At 39.2% G+C, this 13980-nt stretch overlaps 1 protein-coding gene across 19 annotated transcripts in view; it reads right to left on the bottom strand.

Moving 5' to 3' along the window:
* Window positions 1–576: 576 nt before the first annotated feature.
* Window positions 577–13980, bottom strand: part of Tia1 (TIA1 cytotoxic granule-associated RNA binding protein) — a 30497-nt gene continuing 17093 nt past the window's right edge. For 5 of the 19 annotated variants that reach the window (XM_063286065.1, XM_063286067.1, XM_063286066.1 and 2 more), the window contains 8 exons: window positions 13603–13690; window positions 9741–9816; window positions 9114–9222; window positions 8644–8739; window positions 8445–8529; window positions 7575–7698; window positions 6638–6783; window positions 4492–4871 (listed from right to left, as the gene is read on the bottom strand). In XM_063286065.1, coding sequence (XP_063142135.1) covers window positions 4712–4871; window positions 6638–6783; window positions 7575–7698; window positions 8445–8529; window positions 8644–8739; window positions 9114–9222; window positions 9741–9816; window positions 13603–13690 — 884 coding nt within the window. In that variant the 3' untranslated portion in view covers window positions 4492–4711. The other 14 variants (XM_006236828.4, XM_006236830.5, XM_006236829.5 and 11 more) reach the window with 10 other exon arrangements.

The raw sequence follows: 13980 nt of genomic DNA, 5'->3' as shown, positions 1-13980 counted from the left end.
GGGGGTGGGGGGGGAAGAAAAGGAAAAAAAAAGAAGATACAGGTGTGACTCTGGGGGGTGGGCTTTGATGTTCAAAAGCCCACGCTAGGCCCTCTCCCTCTCTGGTACTGCTCCAGCAACACGTCCAATTGCCACCACACTGTTTGCCATGATAATGAACTTAATTAACCCTCTGTAAGCAAGCTCCAATAAAATGTTTTCTGTGGTAAGTTGCCTTGGCCATGGTGTCTCCTCACAGCGGTAGAACAGTGACTAAGACAAGCCTTTGATCCCAGCACTCAGAAGCCGAGGCAGGGAGCCCTCTGAGTTCCAAGCAAGCCAGAACTATATAGTGAGACCCTGTCTCAAAACAAAAGAAACGAAAAACAAAAGGGAAGTCAGAAAGAAGGCTCAGTGGTTAAGAGCATATACTGATTTTGGATAGCTCAGTTCTTATCCCCAGTATCAAGTAGCTTCCAACCACCTGTAGCCCCAGCTCCAGGAATCCACCGCCCTCTCCTCTCTCTGGCATCCACAGGAACCTGCACCCACAAGCACACACACATATATAATGCATATCTTTAAAAAAAAAAGAACTTTAAGAAACAACAGTTTTAAAGATTTATTTATATATGTGGCCGTGGTAGGGTGCACACATGTGGAGGGAAGAGGATAGTTTGTTGAGAGAGTTAATTCTCTACTTCCACCGAGTGTGTTCAACTCAGGTCATCAGGCTTGGTTGATGGCAGTCACCTTTACCTGATAAACCAGGTCACTACACCAATAAAAAATAATTTTTAGAAATCACCGCTCATTTAAAAGTCTTGCTTTTTCAATTTTCCTATGAATATATTTTGTTGATCTAAGTAGACTATAATCTCAGTAGCATGGATAGCCCTTAGGAGTCTGTCTACTCCTTCTGTGGAGTATTCGAGTCCTCTGAAAATGAAATGGAACTCTAGCACGAATCTAAAAGGAAGATGAGCACAGGGGTAAAACAAGAGAAGGATAAGCTAGACAGTGAGTCTCGTTTTCACCAGGAAGACCAAACTCTGGCTTCACAGTTAGCTAAGGCTGCAGAGTGCAGAGCCTCTGGAACCTATGCAGACCATGGCTTCTGGGATAAGGTGAACCTGAGAGTTAGTAATATGAACACTTGGGTGGGGGATCTCACACACAATAATCACTGCAAGAAGACCCCACTGGTCATATAAAACATAGAGGAATTTTAACATCCAAACAGTCAGGATAAAGAATACTGGCTCCATGACCCACCAAGAGCCACTCAGGTTCTTCACAGTACCAGAGAGTAAAACCTGAATGCATATTGCAGGGAAGTTGACTTTAAAAACCTTCATTTCCTTGCCTGATTCTTATACCAGGATGAAGTTTTTCAGGTTGAGAAATGATTTAAATGATTCATTTAAACTAACAACAGCCATGTTCCTGAAATGTCAGTCCTTCATCAGGAACACAGCACCACTACCCTCCCAACAGCAAATCAACGTGACTGTAGGATATGCAATAAGAATATGCTACTAAGGGGCTGGGGATTTAGCTCAGTGGTAGAGTGCTTACCTAGGAAGCGCAAGGCCCTGGGTTCAGTCCCCAGCTCCGAAAAAAAAGAACCAAAAAAAAAAAAAAAAAAAAGAATATGCTACTAATAAACGTCCTTAGTCCTCGACAGAGTCAAAAGAAGAAACTACACTTTTGCACAAAATAAACTACTTATGCCCAAAAGATCCTGCAGCCTAAACTTACAAAAGAAGAAAAAGTCTTAAACAGAGATACTGAGGATGCTAAAATAAGAGACAAATCCAGAAAAAACTAAAAATAGCTTCCTCATGCGTGAGTTTTTAATCTTTTTGCTTTTAGTATTTTATTTAAGCTGCTTTTATTGCCTGTCCTAATCTGAAGAAGTTTACAAAGAAATAAAATTTCCAAGTATTTAAAAAATTTATTCATCTTCCATAAAGCAAATTTCAATGTTTTAGTACTTAAAAATACACAGTGACTTAATGAAACATTAGCACAACTGCATAGAACTGAGCTCCAGAGAAGCACACATTGGGACTGTCTTCCTGGGCTGTTGGACAAGGGGACTGGCTTAGACACAGGTTAGAGTTGTGTGCTCCTACCTGAAAGATACAGGCCAGGAAATGCTTCCAGTTCCACAGGCCTGAGTAAAATGCTGGGAGCTCTCCGCAGGTCTCAAAACCCACAATGCACAGGGGCTCCTTCCTCTCTCCTGTCAAGGAGAAGGTTGTGGTCATCACTGAAACCACACCAAACCAAGAGACTCTGAAATATATTAGAAACCCTAAGGCTAGATCAATGCCAACAGAGAGCAAACCTCAAAAATAGTAATGTGAGAGCTCCAGGGGACCTGGTACTGAAGGACCAAAGCCACACAGTGCTCAGGAGCATTTCCTTGAAGGCTGTTTAAGGAGGTAGGACTTAAGGGTTTATTTGTTTGTTCTATTTTGGCCTGTGAATATTTAAAACTGTCTTGCCTGGCTGGCCCTTCAGGCTAGTTTAGAGGTCTTAATGAACCCCAAGCCTGATAGAGGGACAGCCACAGTTTCACAGCTACCATCTGTACATATCAAAGTGGATTCACTTCTTAAGTAAATCTAACTAAAATATCTAATTAATATATTCTGATACATACAACTTTGTGTCTCAAAATTCTTGAAAAACAAGAGCAGATGAGTTTGTATCAAAGACTATCAAAGTATGTATGTGATATTCACATGCAAGTGTAAAATCTGTCGTACATCACCGCTTCATGACACCTGTAGGAAGGAAATGACAGACAAAGTCTGCTAACTGCAAACTGTGGCTTGCTGAAGTATCTTAGAAACATACATGTAAACACAGACGTTGACACACGAAGCTCATGTGGGTGAGGACTTATCACTGCAGATTCTCTTTAGTAACAAGTTCCTTGTTTTCCTAGTTCCTGGTATATGGCAAAGGTTATCACAGAAGATAAAAAGTCCTTTTAAACAAGTCCAACAGGGAATCCTTGAGGCACCTTCTCATATAAAAACAAGATGAATGTAATTATCAGTCCATCTGAGAAAAGTTTTCAATCTAAGTGAACATCATTTTTTTCATTTAAGAGTATTTTACAGATTTTTTCATAAGGCCGGACAATTTGTGAAAAAACTGTGGATACAAAATGATATAAACTAATAATTTACATTTAAAAATTCCAAAGGGATAATAGTGGAGATGGTATAGCTCACATAATGCCTACCCTTTAACCTAAGACAACTGTGCACGCGCTGAAAGTCACAAAGAACTTCTAGACCTTGCACAAGTTTGACTTTTTTTTTACATCTATATTACATGTTTTATATCATATCAGGAATGCAAACTTAAACTGCACACTATTTCAGTGGAAAAAATTCACCATTGTGCAATTCTCTGCCTCTTATTTTAACAAAGTGGCAGCAAGCCCTGCATTTGTCTGAGAAACAAGGATCTGAGAGACTTTATCAAAAAGATAATGAAGCAAAAATTGGCAGACATCCACCATCTTGTTCCTTTTTAAAACAATGTGGATGAAAAGTAATGTCATGATTTTAAAAATGAATCTTTTAAATAAATACATTGTATCTGGCATTTGTACTGACTGATTTGATAAATCTTGAAGTAAACATCGGCTTTCCTACCCTCCCTGTGGCTTCAAGCCACTGGCTTCCATTCTGTCGTCTGTTTTTACTGGGTTTCATACCCTGCCACTCGATACCCAGCAGGCTGATTAGGCAGCATGCCGCCGTTCTGCCCTTGAGGTGGCGGCACACTGTAATTGGGTCCCATCCATGGTGCAGAAGACTGGGTCTGACTGTTAGAGAAAGTAAGAGAAGCAGGGGGGAGGAGAATCCATTGTTAAGATAATGCAAGGCCAGGAGTGGGCAACACATACATAAGGACATACCTTACTTAACCCAAATATGAGGAAAACTGTTAGGCTAGAGAAAACAAACACAAAAGTATTTTCCCTTAAAAATAAGGATCCTCAGTCAGGAGTGTTGGCATATGTCTTTAACAACAGCACTTGGGAGGCACAGGTAGGCAGGTTTCTGAGTTCAGGCTGGGAGGCCAGCCTGGTATACAGAGCTGGAGTCAGGAATACATGAGTGTGAAAAAAAATCACTATACATTGTTGGGTAGTTCTTCTAGAATTTTTTTTCTATAAATTACAGCTAAGAAAATACTTTTAATCTATAAACATTCATCCCTTTGAACTCAGAAAAACCATTCCTCTACTGAGACTGGATGCACACTGAACAAGCCACTCCCCTTGTTTGTAGCACTGGGAAAGCAGAGGCAAGCTGATCTCTGTGAATTTGAGGGCAATGAATTCCAGGCACTCAGAGCTATTTCATTGAGACGCTGTCTCAAAACAAAAGACATACACACAAAAACTTAGATCATCAGGTATACTGAGAGCTAACATCTCTAATACCCAAGGAAAATTAGAAAGTAGTTTAAAAAAGAGTATTTCTTTCTTTTGTTTAGGTTTCTTTATTTTATGTATGTGAGTACACTGTAGCTGTCTTCAGACTCACCAGAAGAGGGCATCGGATCCCATTACAGAAGGTGGTGGGCCACCATGTGGTTGCTGGGAATTGAACTCAGGACCTCTGGAAGAGCAGTCAGTGCTCTTAATCACTCCAGCCCAAAAGAATATTTCTTAAGGGTTTATTTTTACTGTTTTTATTTATGATTTATTTTTATGTGTTTTGAGTTTGCCTGCATGTATGTAAGTATGTGCACTGCATGCCTGGTGCCTGGTGAGGGCAGAAAAGGTTGTTGGATCTCCTGGAGTTTCAGATGGCTGTGAGACATCATGTGGGTGCTGAGAACCAAAGCCTGGTGCCCTGCAGAAACAGCAAGGGATTTTAACTACTTAGCCATCCTCTCAGCTCCTTTACAAAATACCTTTAATCCAACACGTACACAATGTTTTTCTTTCTTTTCTACTCATCTTTTTTTTTTTTTTAAAGAAAAGGTCTATGGGGGGCTGGGGATTTAGCTCAGTGGTAGAGCGCTTACCTAGGAAGCACAAGGCCCTGGGTTCGGTCCCCAGCTCCGAAAAAAAGAACCAAAAAAAAAAAAAAAAAAAAGAACCAAAAAAAAAAAAAAAAAAAAAAAAAAAGAAAAGGTCTATGTACTCTGAGCTAGCTTGAAATGTAGATCAGGTTGGTCTCCAAATTATAGAGATGCACTGGTCTCTGCCTTCCAAGTACTGGATTAGAGGTATGTGGCACCTTGATTGTCCTACAGAGTGTGTGTGTGTGTGTGTGTGTGTATGACACAATGAATGCATCCAAATACTTGTACTGCTCCTTCATTTCATCTGCTCACAAGGAAGACCAGGGCAAGAAGAATGGGCGGGGCTGCACTGGCAAACCCCAGAAACACAGGAGGGAGAAGCTGGAGTTCTACATTATCACACGATCAATTTTGACAAATGTCACTGGTGATCTTGGGAATGAGGACCCAAACTTGCTGCCCAAATGCCCTTCATAAACTGGAACCTGGTCAGTGGGCACACAAGTAACACTGCACATAGATGAAGGCTATGCAACAATGACATGGCACAAGTGAGGGACCACAGGTTTGGAGGAGGAAAGCTCCTTGGGCAGCCTTCATCTCAGAGGTCAAATTCTTCGGCAGAGGAGGACACAGAGAGAAAGGGGCATCTTTAGACAGCTACAACCCACATGGAGGGAGAGTCTTTCTCCATGGGTGAACAATGTATATTCAGGGGCTACAAGAACTGGTTCAGGGGTTAAGGGTACTTGTTGCTCTAGAAGACCACATTCAATTCTCAGTAACCACATGGTGGCTCACAACCATCTCTAACTCCAGATCCAAGGGATTTGATGTCCCCTCCTGACCACTGCAAGGCACCAGGGTGATAAACATATATGTAGGCAAGAAACTCACAGACAAAAAAACACATCTTTTAAACACTTGTGTATTCAAGATAAGCAGCTGTGGTCATGTGAAAAGAAACTATAAGTACCCTTCACTAGAAAGTTGATTTAAGTTTGATGTGGTATTGAATCCCTATAATTGGGACGTAGAAACAGGAGGATTAAGGGTTCAAGGTAAAAAAAAAAAAAGAGTTCGAGGTCATCTTCAGTTTTATATCAAGTTCAAGGCCAGCATGGGCTTCATCTGGCTCAGAAAACAAAAATAGGGACTGGGTAAGAAGGTTCACTGGGTCAAGGTTGCCACTAAGCCCAACAACCTAAGCTTGATCCTCAGAACTCACAAGACGAAGGAAAGAACCCCCATAAGTTTTTCCCTTGCCATTATGAATATGCAATGGTGTGCATGTGCCACACAGAAAATTAAATGTAATTTTAAAAAATTTAATTTATTATTAAACACTTACCAAAATCTGTACTGTTGTGGTTACATTTCAAGGCAAAATACCTTATTTTGTTTGCATGTGTGTGTGTCAGGGGAGATGTACAAGCACAGCAGAAGATGTGGAGGCCAGAGGTAAACCTTAGGGAAAGTTCTTCATGGCTATCATTATGCTTAACGCTGGGCTACGTGATTCATTCAATACTCACAAGTTTCTTTCTAATGTTTTCCAAGGTTAAGAAAGGCAAAGAGCAAATGTGCTTACTTGAATCCCTGCTGGCTCCATGGCTGGCCATACATTCCATAGGCAGGTACTTGCCAACCATTAGGTACATACTGGCCAATCTGTTGTGCATTTCCATACCACTGGCCCCACTGGCCATATGCTGGTGGATATCCAATTTGATTTTGCTATCAATTAAAATTACAACAGATAATTTAGTATTATTTGAAGTTCTTTGTATATACAGTCTTAATATACCACACAGCCAAAGCACAGGGCCATTACCACAACTGAAATAGTAGACTGGTCTGGGAAACATAGCTCAATGGTAGAAAGAGTGCCCAGCATCACACAGAGAAGGACCACTGAGAAAAGTGCCATCATGCTACTGTAACTATGTGGTGCAGTCTGAAAGGCTCAGGCAAAACTCATGATAAAGACTGGACTTGCTGCTCATAACTGTTTATGATTGTTTCCTTTACACTAGAAATATGAGAACTCTACATGTGTGGTGGGTTTCTTACTGGCACCTCTCTGCTCCATTTACAACACCCTCATAGAAGTCTCTGTGGGGTTGAGTTTGGACCATTAAAGTTGCCTAGAGAAAAGAAGCAACAATACTAAAGCCTACAAATATTTATAGCTATTTTTTGTTCAGCTGGGTCAAGCATGCTTGTGAGTTTTCCAATCAATGTGAAGATATCTATGAAGTATTAAGAAAAGACTTAATACCCTGTTAGGTTTGGTGGAGCATTTTAAATCCACTATGTGAGCATGGGTCAACTGAGGCGGTTACCTCATCATGTCACCTCTGCAAGCCATGACACAGCACTCCTGAACTATAACACATGCAGGAAGAGCCCTTACAGACTAGGGAGTGAGCTAGAAACTTGTTAACAAGGATTAGCAATAAGCTTCATTTCGAAGCGACCTCATTACTGGCCCAGTAATTCCGTCCCACGGTCACGGAGCCTCTCACCTGCTGCACGGGGTTTATCATGTCAAGAGTCTCTTTGCCCCAGTAACATTTCACCACATGCCCTTCAATGGTAGTACCGTTAACAGAAACAATTGCATGTGCCGCACTTTCATGGGAACTGAACCTATTAGAGACAATATTAAGAGTTATCAATATAAATTCTCTTTTAAGTATTTGTGAACACAATTTTTAGAATCAAGAAAAATGAAGTGGACCATTTTGGGAGAAAAAAAGCAAAGCAAACATGGAAGAAATGAGGATTCTAAAACAATTCCAGTCTACCTACCAAAAAAGTGGCATATTTCCCTTGCTAAATTTTTTTAAAGACCTTACAGCTGTGGAGATTGGAGATTTTTCTTTCTTCCTTTTTTATAAAAAGACAGGGTTTCCTGTAGTCCAAGCTAACCTTGAACTCTCGAATGAAGCCAAGGATGATCACGAACTTCTGATCATCAGTCTCTCAAGTACTGCGATTACAGATCTGTACCCCCAGGCCTGGCATAGGACATGTGTCTTAATGGTGGGTATGTTTTGTTGGTATTGTGCTGGAAAGAGGGAGTTATAAAAATGTACCAGTAAGTAGCTTTTAAACACAGCACTTGGAAGGCAGAGGCAGGTAGAGCTTTGTGAGTTCCAAGGCCAGCCTGGGTAGCATAAGGTCCTGTCAATAAAACGTGAATAGTAAGGATGAGTACACGGCTGTCTGCTAAAGACATTTCTCTCTCTCAGGTTTTAGTATTTTCCAGGTGTATACTCCTAAGCTAGTTCTCAAGCTGGTGATCAAGACAAATCCTTTAAAACACCCCACTATATTAAATGTTCAAAATTATTTCAGAAGAAATAAAAAAGCTTTGAAAGAGACTACCTTACCGAATGAATGAGTACCCTTTATCTGGAAAGACTCGGATTTCCATTATTTGTCCAAATGGAGAAAAAGTCTGACGCATTAGTTGTTCTGTTAGAAAACAAAGAGCATAAAAAAGACTTCACACTATTAAAACCTACAAACATGAAGCTTTTCAGTTTAAGCGAGTTCTAAGGTGCCACACTGACTGGCAAACTGGCGTACCTGTCAGTCCTGACGTCACTCCTCCACAGTACACGGTACAGTTGCCGGGACTAGACTGACTCACAACCTCATCGTATGACAGCTGTTTGGTGTTTGCTGGGGAAAGAGAACGTTTTCTTTCTTCAAATCATTACTCATATTTGGAAAGATTAGCTCATTAGCTACACTACTATAATGGCAGTTTTCCTCAGTCAAAATACCTATAAAGCACATTACAGTTTACTTTAGGATTAAGCCCCCACCCCCAAATGCATAAACATTACCCCAGATGCTCTATATAACAGGAGACTTGACATTAAAGATAATTATTTAAAATCACAAAAATGAAAACTAAGTACATTTTCAAGAGTGGTCTTGATCTGCTTCTCATCTATTTCTGCAATAAGTCTCCGGGAACAGCTCTAACATTTAAAATCTAGTGTATTTTCTCTCCACATTCCACATTTGCGTCTCGTCTCCAATGCACCTACACTCATATGTACTCTTTGGAGCTGGAGGCTTTCGGGTTGCCCAGTTAGTTCTGATTTGTCTTCCACCAAGCCACTGGCCACCCATCTGCTGAATGGCATTTTCTGCATCCTGTTCCACATATCAGAGACAACAGAGAAGCTCCAATTAGCTGATATTACAAACAACTTACATAAAGAAAACAAGATGCTTTTTGAGGATGTTAAAAACTGAAAAAGTCCTTACGAAACACAATATCTAATAGCTTTCCAAAGCTGCAACATTGCTTTTAAATCTCATTTCCTGGATACTAGGTTTGGGGAACGCTAAAAAGGGGTAAAGATACACAGGCGCTGCAGGAGACCTCTCTCACAGTTTGGGGCATAACTGAGCAATTACAAATTGTCAAGTATCTTGACAAAACAGCTTGGGCTTTTTTTTTTTTTTTTTTTGGTGATAAGCATTTTTACTTTGCCCAGTTTGAAACACAGTATCAATATTTTGCAAGTGTTGGTGCTAAATGACTAAAGAACCAGCCAGAATAAAAGAAACTGATTTCTCCTGATTAGTGAACTAAACACTAGTAATAACGACCTGAGGGCTTTCATCCTCCTCCAAGGCCCTGGACATGCACTTCTGATTGTGCTCACCCATTTGTTGAAAAAGGAGACAAAGCCATATCCCTTAGACTTCCCGGTAGCCATGTCTTTTACCACACGGGCATCTCTGAAATAGAAGCCACCAGAAACTGAGTTTTGTAAACTGTCCTCTGGGCATAAATACAATTCATTTTTATATTTCACCTTCACTAACAGTAAACCGTTAATAAAAATTCACCTTTTATTCTATTAAACGTATTTATTGGCTAATGAGGGTTAATTTTATAGACATGCAGATCAATGTCTTAAATATAAATCTATATTCTAACGAGTTTTCCATTTTAAACTGTCTTATGAACGTCTATAGATTAAGCATGGTGAAAGCAGATTTCCTATGAAGCACTTAGTAACTACAGAGGTCTTAGGTACTTTGGCTTTCTTTAACCATGCAGGTTATCATTTGCTATTTGGCACCATATGCTATATAATCATTCAAAAAATTAAAATATAAAACTGAAAACTAAAGCATTAAAAAGCTGTATATTCCCTAAGCTAATTACTTCATTTTCTCAGATGAATATATACCCCCATTCTGGGCTAGGGTAAGTTTTGAGAATTTGACATTTTTAGAAATGCTAAATCATTGAAGGATACACAAACACATTTTACTTTTAAACTATGTAAGAAAAATTTTATACTGAATTTCATAATAGCATTCATATTAAGATTGATTGGAAACTATAAGATATGAAACAAAGTTTTAAAAAGTCAGAAAGTAAAAAAGCACGCCAACATTTATCCACTGTGAACCGTAGCTTGGAGTTAGCCAGGGCAATTCTGTCCATTCTTCAGAGACACTCTGCAAAATAACCAGAGCCCTATTATTTGAGATTGAGTAAAAACCCAGCCACGATAGCTCAAACTCCATACGTCAAAAAAACTGGACTCAAATTGTGTTTCACAGGCAATCTACTTTAAATTAGCCTAGTATATGTCACAATGCTTGTTTTCCCAAGACACATGAACAAAACAGGCATGTTTACAACAAGAACCCAAGTCAGAGAGCCATGCAATGTAATTGTAAGTATACACAAGCACATTTTAGATCAGTTTAGAAGTGATTTATTAAGTGTAATAAAAGATTCTGATGATTAGGTAAAGCTATAAGTCACTTCTCAGTAACTTTTACATACATGGCACACATGCATTTAATTTGGTAGTTGATTTATTTCTATATCAAAATTTGCTATATGACCCTAAACTCAAGCAACAGAAAGGGTTTACGCTATATCGATTAGGGAAAATATTTTTATTTTCATATTAAATATTTAATAAACCACCATTTACCCTATACCTTCTATAAATCAAGCATAGTGTAAACTACCTATAAAGATATCTATTGTAGAAACCCTTCAACATTGCTATCAGCCTGTCTCCTTAAGACGAGAAACAACCACACAAACAAAAGTAGAAACATGTTATGTGCTACCAATTGCCAAATAGTTCTGTTAAATTTAGGAAATCTAACTGCCTGTATAAGCTAACATAGATTAACTCAACGAAAAGGCCTTATCAAGAAAAAAATTAATACACTAACAATTGTGAACCCATAAGAAAACCTAAATGCTGGGGCTAGGGAAAGGCTCAGCAGATAACGTGCTATCATGCAAAGTCAAAGGACCCAGGCTCAGCTCTCCAGCACCCACATAAATGTCAATATGCTTGGGAAGCAAAGGCAGCTGTACTCAGGGTAAGCTGGCTAGACTAGTAGAACTGGTAAGCCCTAGGTTCTAGTGCAAAACTCTGCCTCAATGTATTAGGTATGCAGTAATGGATGAAAATGCTTGATATCAACCTCTTGTCTAACACATACATTCACACATACATAAAAACACAAACACATATATGTACAAAAAAAAAACCAAAAAACCTAGGCTAACAATGTGATGTAGTCATAGTAACAAAATGACTAGTTTAAAACTAAAAAGTCATGAAATTGCTCAGTCTGAATGTCATTTAACTTCACCTATTTCTTTTTACCTCTTGGCATTAAAGGCGTGAGCTTCCACCCCTGTGAACTTTCTGAAGATCTGTTGTTCTAATCTTACTGATGGAGGCTCTTTCTAAAAGTATTGCTAAGGAATTATATTCTTTTATTTTATTTTTTTTTTTAATTTTTTTGAAACAGGATTTCTTCTGTGGAGCCCTGGCTACCCTGGAACTCATTCTGTATAGGCTGTATGTAGGCTGGCCTCAAACTCAAGAGAACCACCAAAATTATGGGATTAAAGATGTGTGCTACCACCTCTGGATTTTTTTTTCAAACATTGTGTGTGTGTGTGTGTGTGTGTGTGTGTGCGCGCGCGCGTAGGTCAGAGGACAATTTTCAGGAGTCAATTCTCTCCTACCCATGCAGTTTGGGGGTTGAACTCAGGTCATCAGGTTTGGTAGCAACACCTTTATCTGCTGAACCACATTATTAGCCCTTCAATAATTATTAAACAATCTTTACCTAAATCTTAAACTAAAATTCTCATTAGAAAAGGTTAATTCAATAAAACCTAAAAATCCACCAAAATAGCTACTTTATTTGTTCACAATATTAGAAAAGTTGTTTTCTTTTTAATGCCTCAGAAGTGTCAGCCCTGGGGGCTGGGGATTTAGCTCAGTGGTAGAGCGCTTACCTAGGAAGCGCAAGGCCCTGGGTTCGGTCCCCAGCTCCGAAAAAAAGAACCAAAAAAAAAAAAAAAAAGAAGTGTCAGCCCTGAAGTATTATCGTTGATGCTTACTTCCTTCTAAAATGACTCGCATAGAAAGCAACAGCACAGATCAGAAAAGAACTCTTAAGTCTTCTATCTTCCTGTGACTGCTCTGAGGACAGGGGGAAACTGACCAAGATTCTCCATACCAAACTGAAAACACACAAGATTCTTCAGAGCGGAACTCTCACAGCTTGAGAGGCAAAGTTAGTCAGACCTGCCTAGTCTAGACACTGGAAAGCAACCAACCACTACTGAAATCCTAACACAGATTATAAAAAACAATTGAGAAATTAAAGCCTCACTATTTCCTTAACCAGTTCTCACAAAGAAAACTGTCATGTAACAGAAGAGTCCACTGGTAAGCTGTCCTACCCTCAAGGCGACTCTCTCACCAGCCAACTACAACTCTCAATTGAAAACTCACCACAGCCCTATAGGTCTCTACACTTCAATCTCCTCACCTTTCTGTGCTGCTTTGTTCAAACCAGCTATAGCTAGAATTCTTCTTTATTTTTGTTCTAGTGACACAATAACAAAGGAATTAGGAACCCTACAAAACTTTCCCTAAACTCGGCAACTGATTCTGAGTAAGAACTGAAATTGCTGGTTATTCTTAGGGCAGGCTTTTCAGACCTTTAAAGTTCTTCTATGATAAATGCTACCCTGAATAAATCCTGACAAAGGCCTAAAACAAACGGCTACTATCAAATTTAACAAAGAGAGTATTTCACAAAATGGTCCAAAACACTATCGTTAAGTTTTTAAAAGGGAAGAGGGATTAAATGCCAAGGAAGTGGTATTTAACATCTGTTTTTTCAACCAAAACTGTTCAGATTTTGTGCTGCTAAATTACCATAAAATGCATGGAATCATCCAAGCAAGTGCCTAGATAAGTCCTTCAACCACAGCCCAGCCTCTAGGAGGCTGCAATGTGTATGACAGCGGTCTGACTGACCACTGCAGGGTCACTGAAGACCATCGCTCATTAGTGGGCTACACTTGCTTTCAGACTCTTGGATGATCTTTGAACAATGGAATATGCTATATTTAAAGTATTAGAATTAAGGTTCACGGTCATAACAAAGTTATAGTTATTATTACATTAGAAAAAGCACTGCTAATTAAGTGTTATATTTATTTTTGTTACTTACGAAATTCTTCCAAATGGTGCAAAAGCTGCTTTGATGTCTTCAGTTGTGATTTCTGGACTGAGGTCACCAACAAACACATGGAAATGATCTTACAAAGGAAGGAGGGGAGTGAAAAGAAAAATACAACTTCAGAACTGAGATACTACAACTGACCTAATAAAGTATTCTTAAAATAATGCACAGACTTTATAATCAAGTATAAATAAAATACTATCCTTGCTATAAAATCCTACCAACATTAAACATAACAAATCAAAGTTAACAACACAGTGGTCTTCTAAAAGGACTGAGAGCTAGCAGAAGCTGGCTGTCACTGTCTATTTACAGCCACTGCAATCATTGCAAGGGGCTAGCAAACAAACTAGGAACATAAAAACT

Source organism: Rattus norvegicus, chromosome 4 (assembly GCF_036323735.1).
Source record: "Rattus norvegicus strain BN/NHsdMcwi chromosome 4, GRCr8, whole genome shotgun sequence".
NCBI classification, from domain to species: Eukaryota; Metazoa; Chordata; class Mammalia; order Rodentia; family Muridae; genus Rattus; species Rattus norvegicus.
This window is presented reverse-complemented; position numbering and strand designations above follow the sequence as displayed.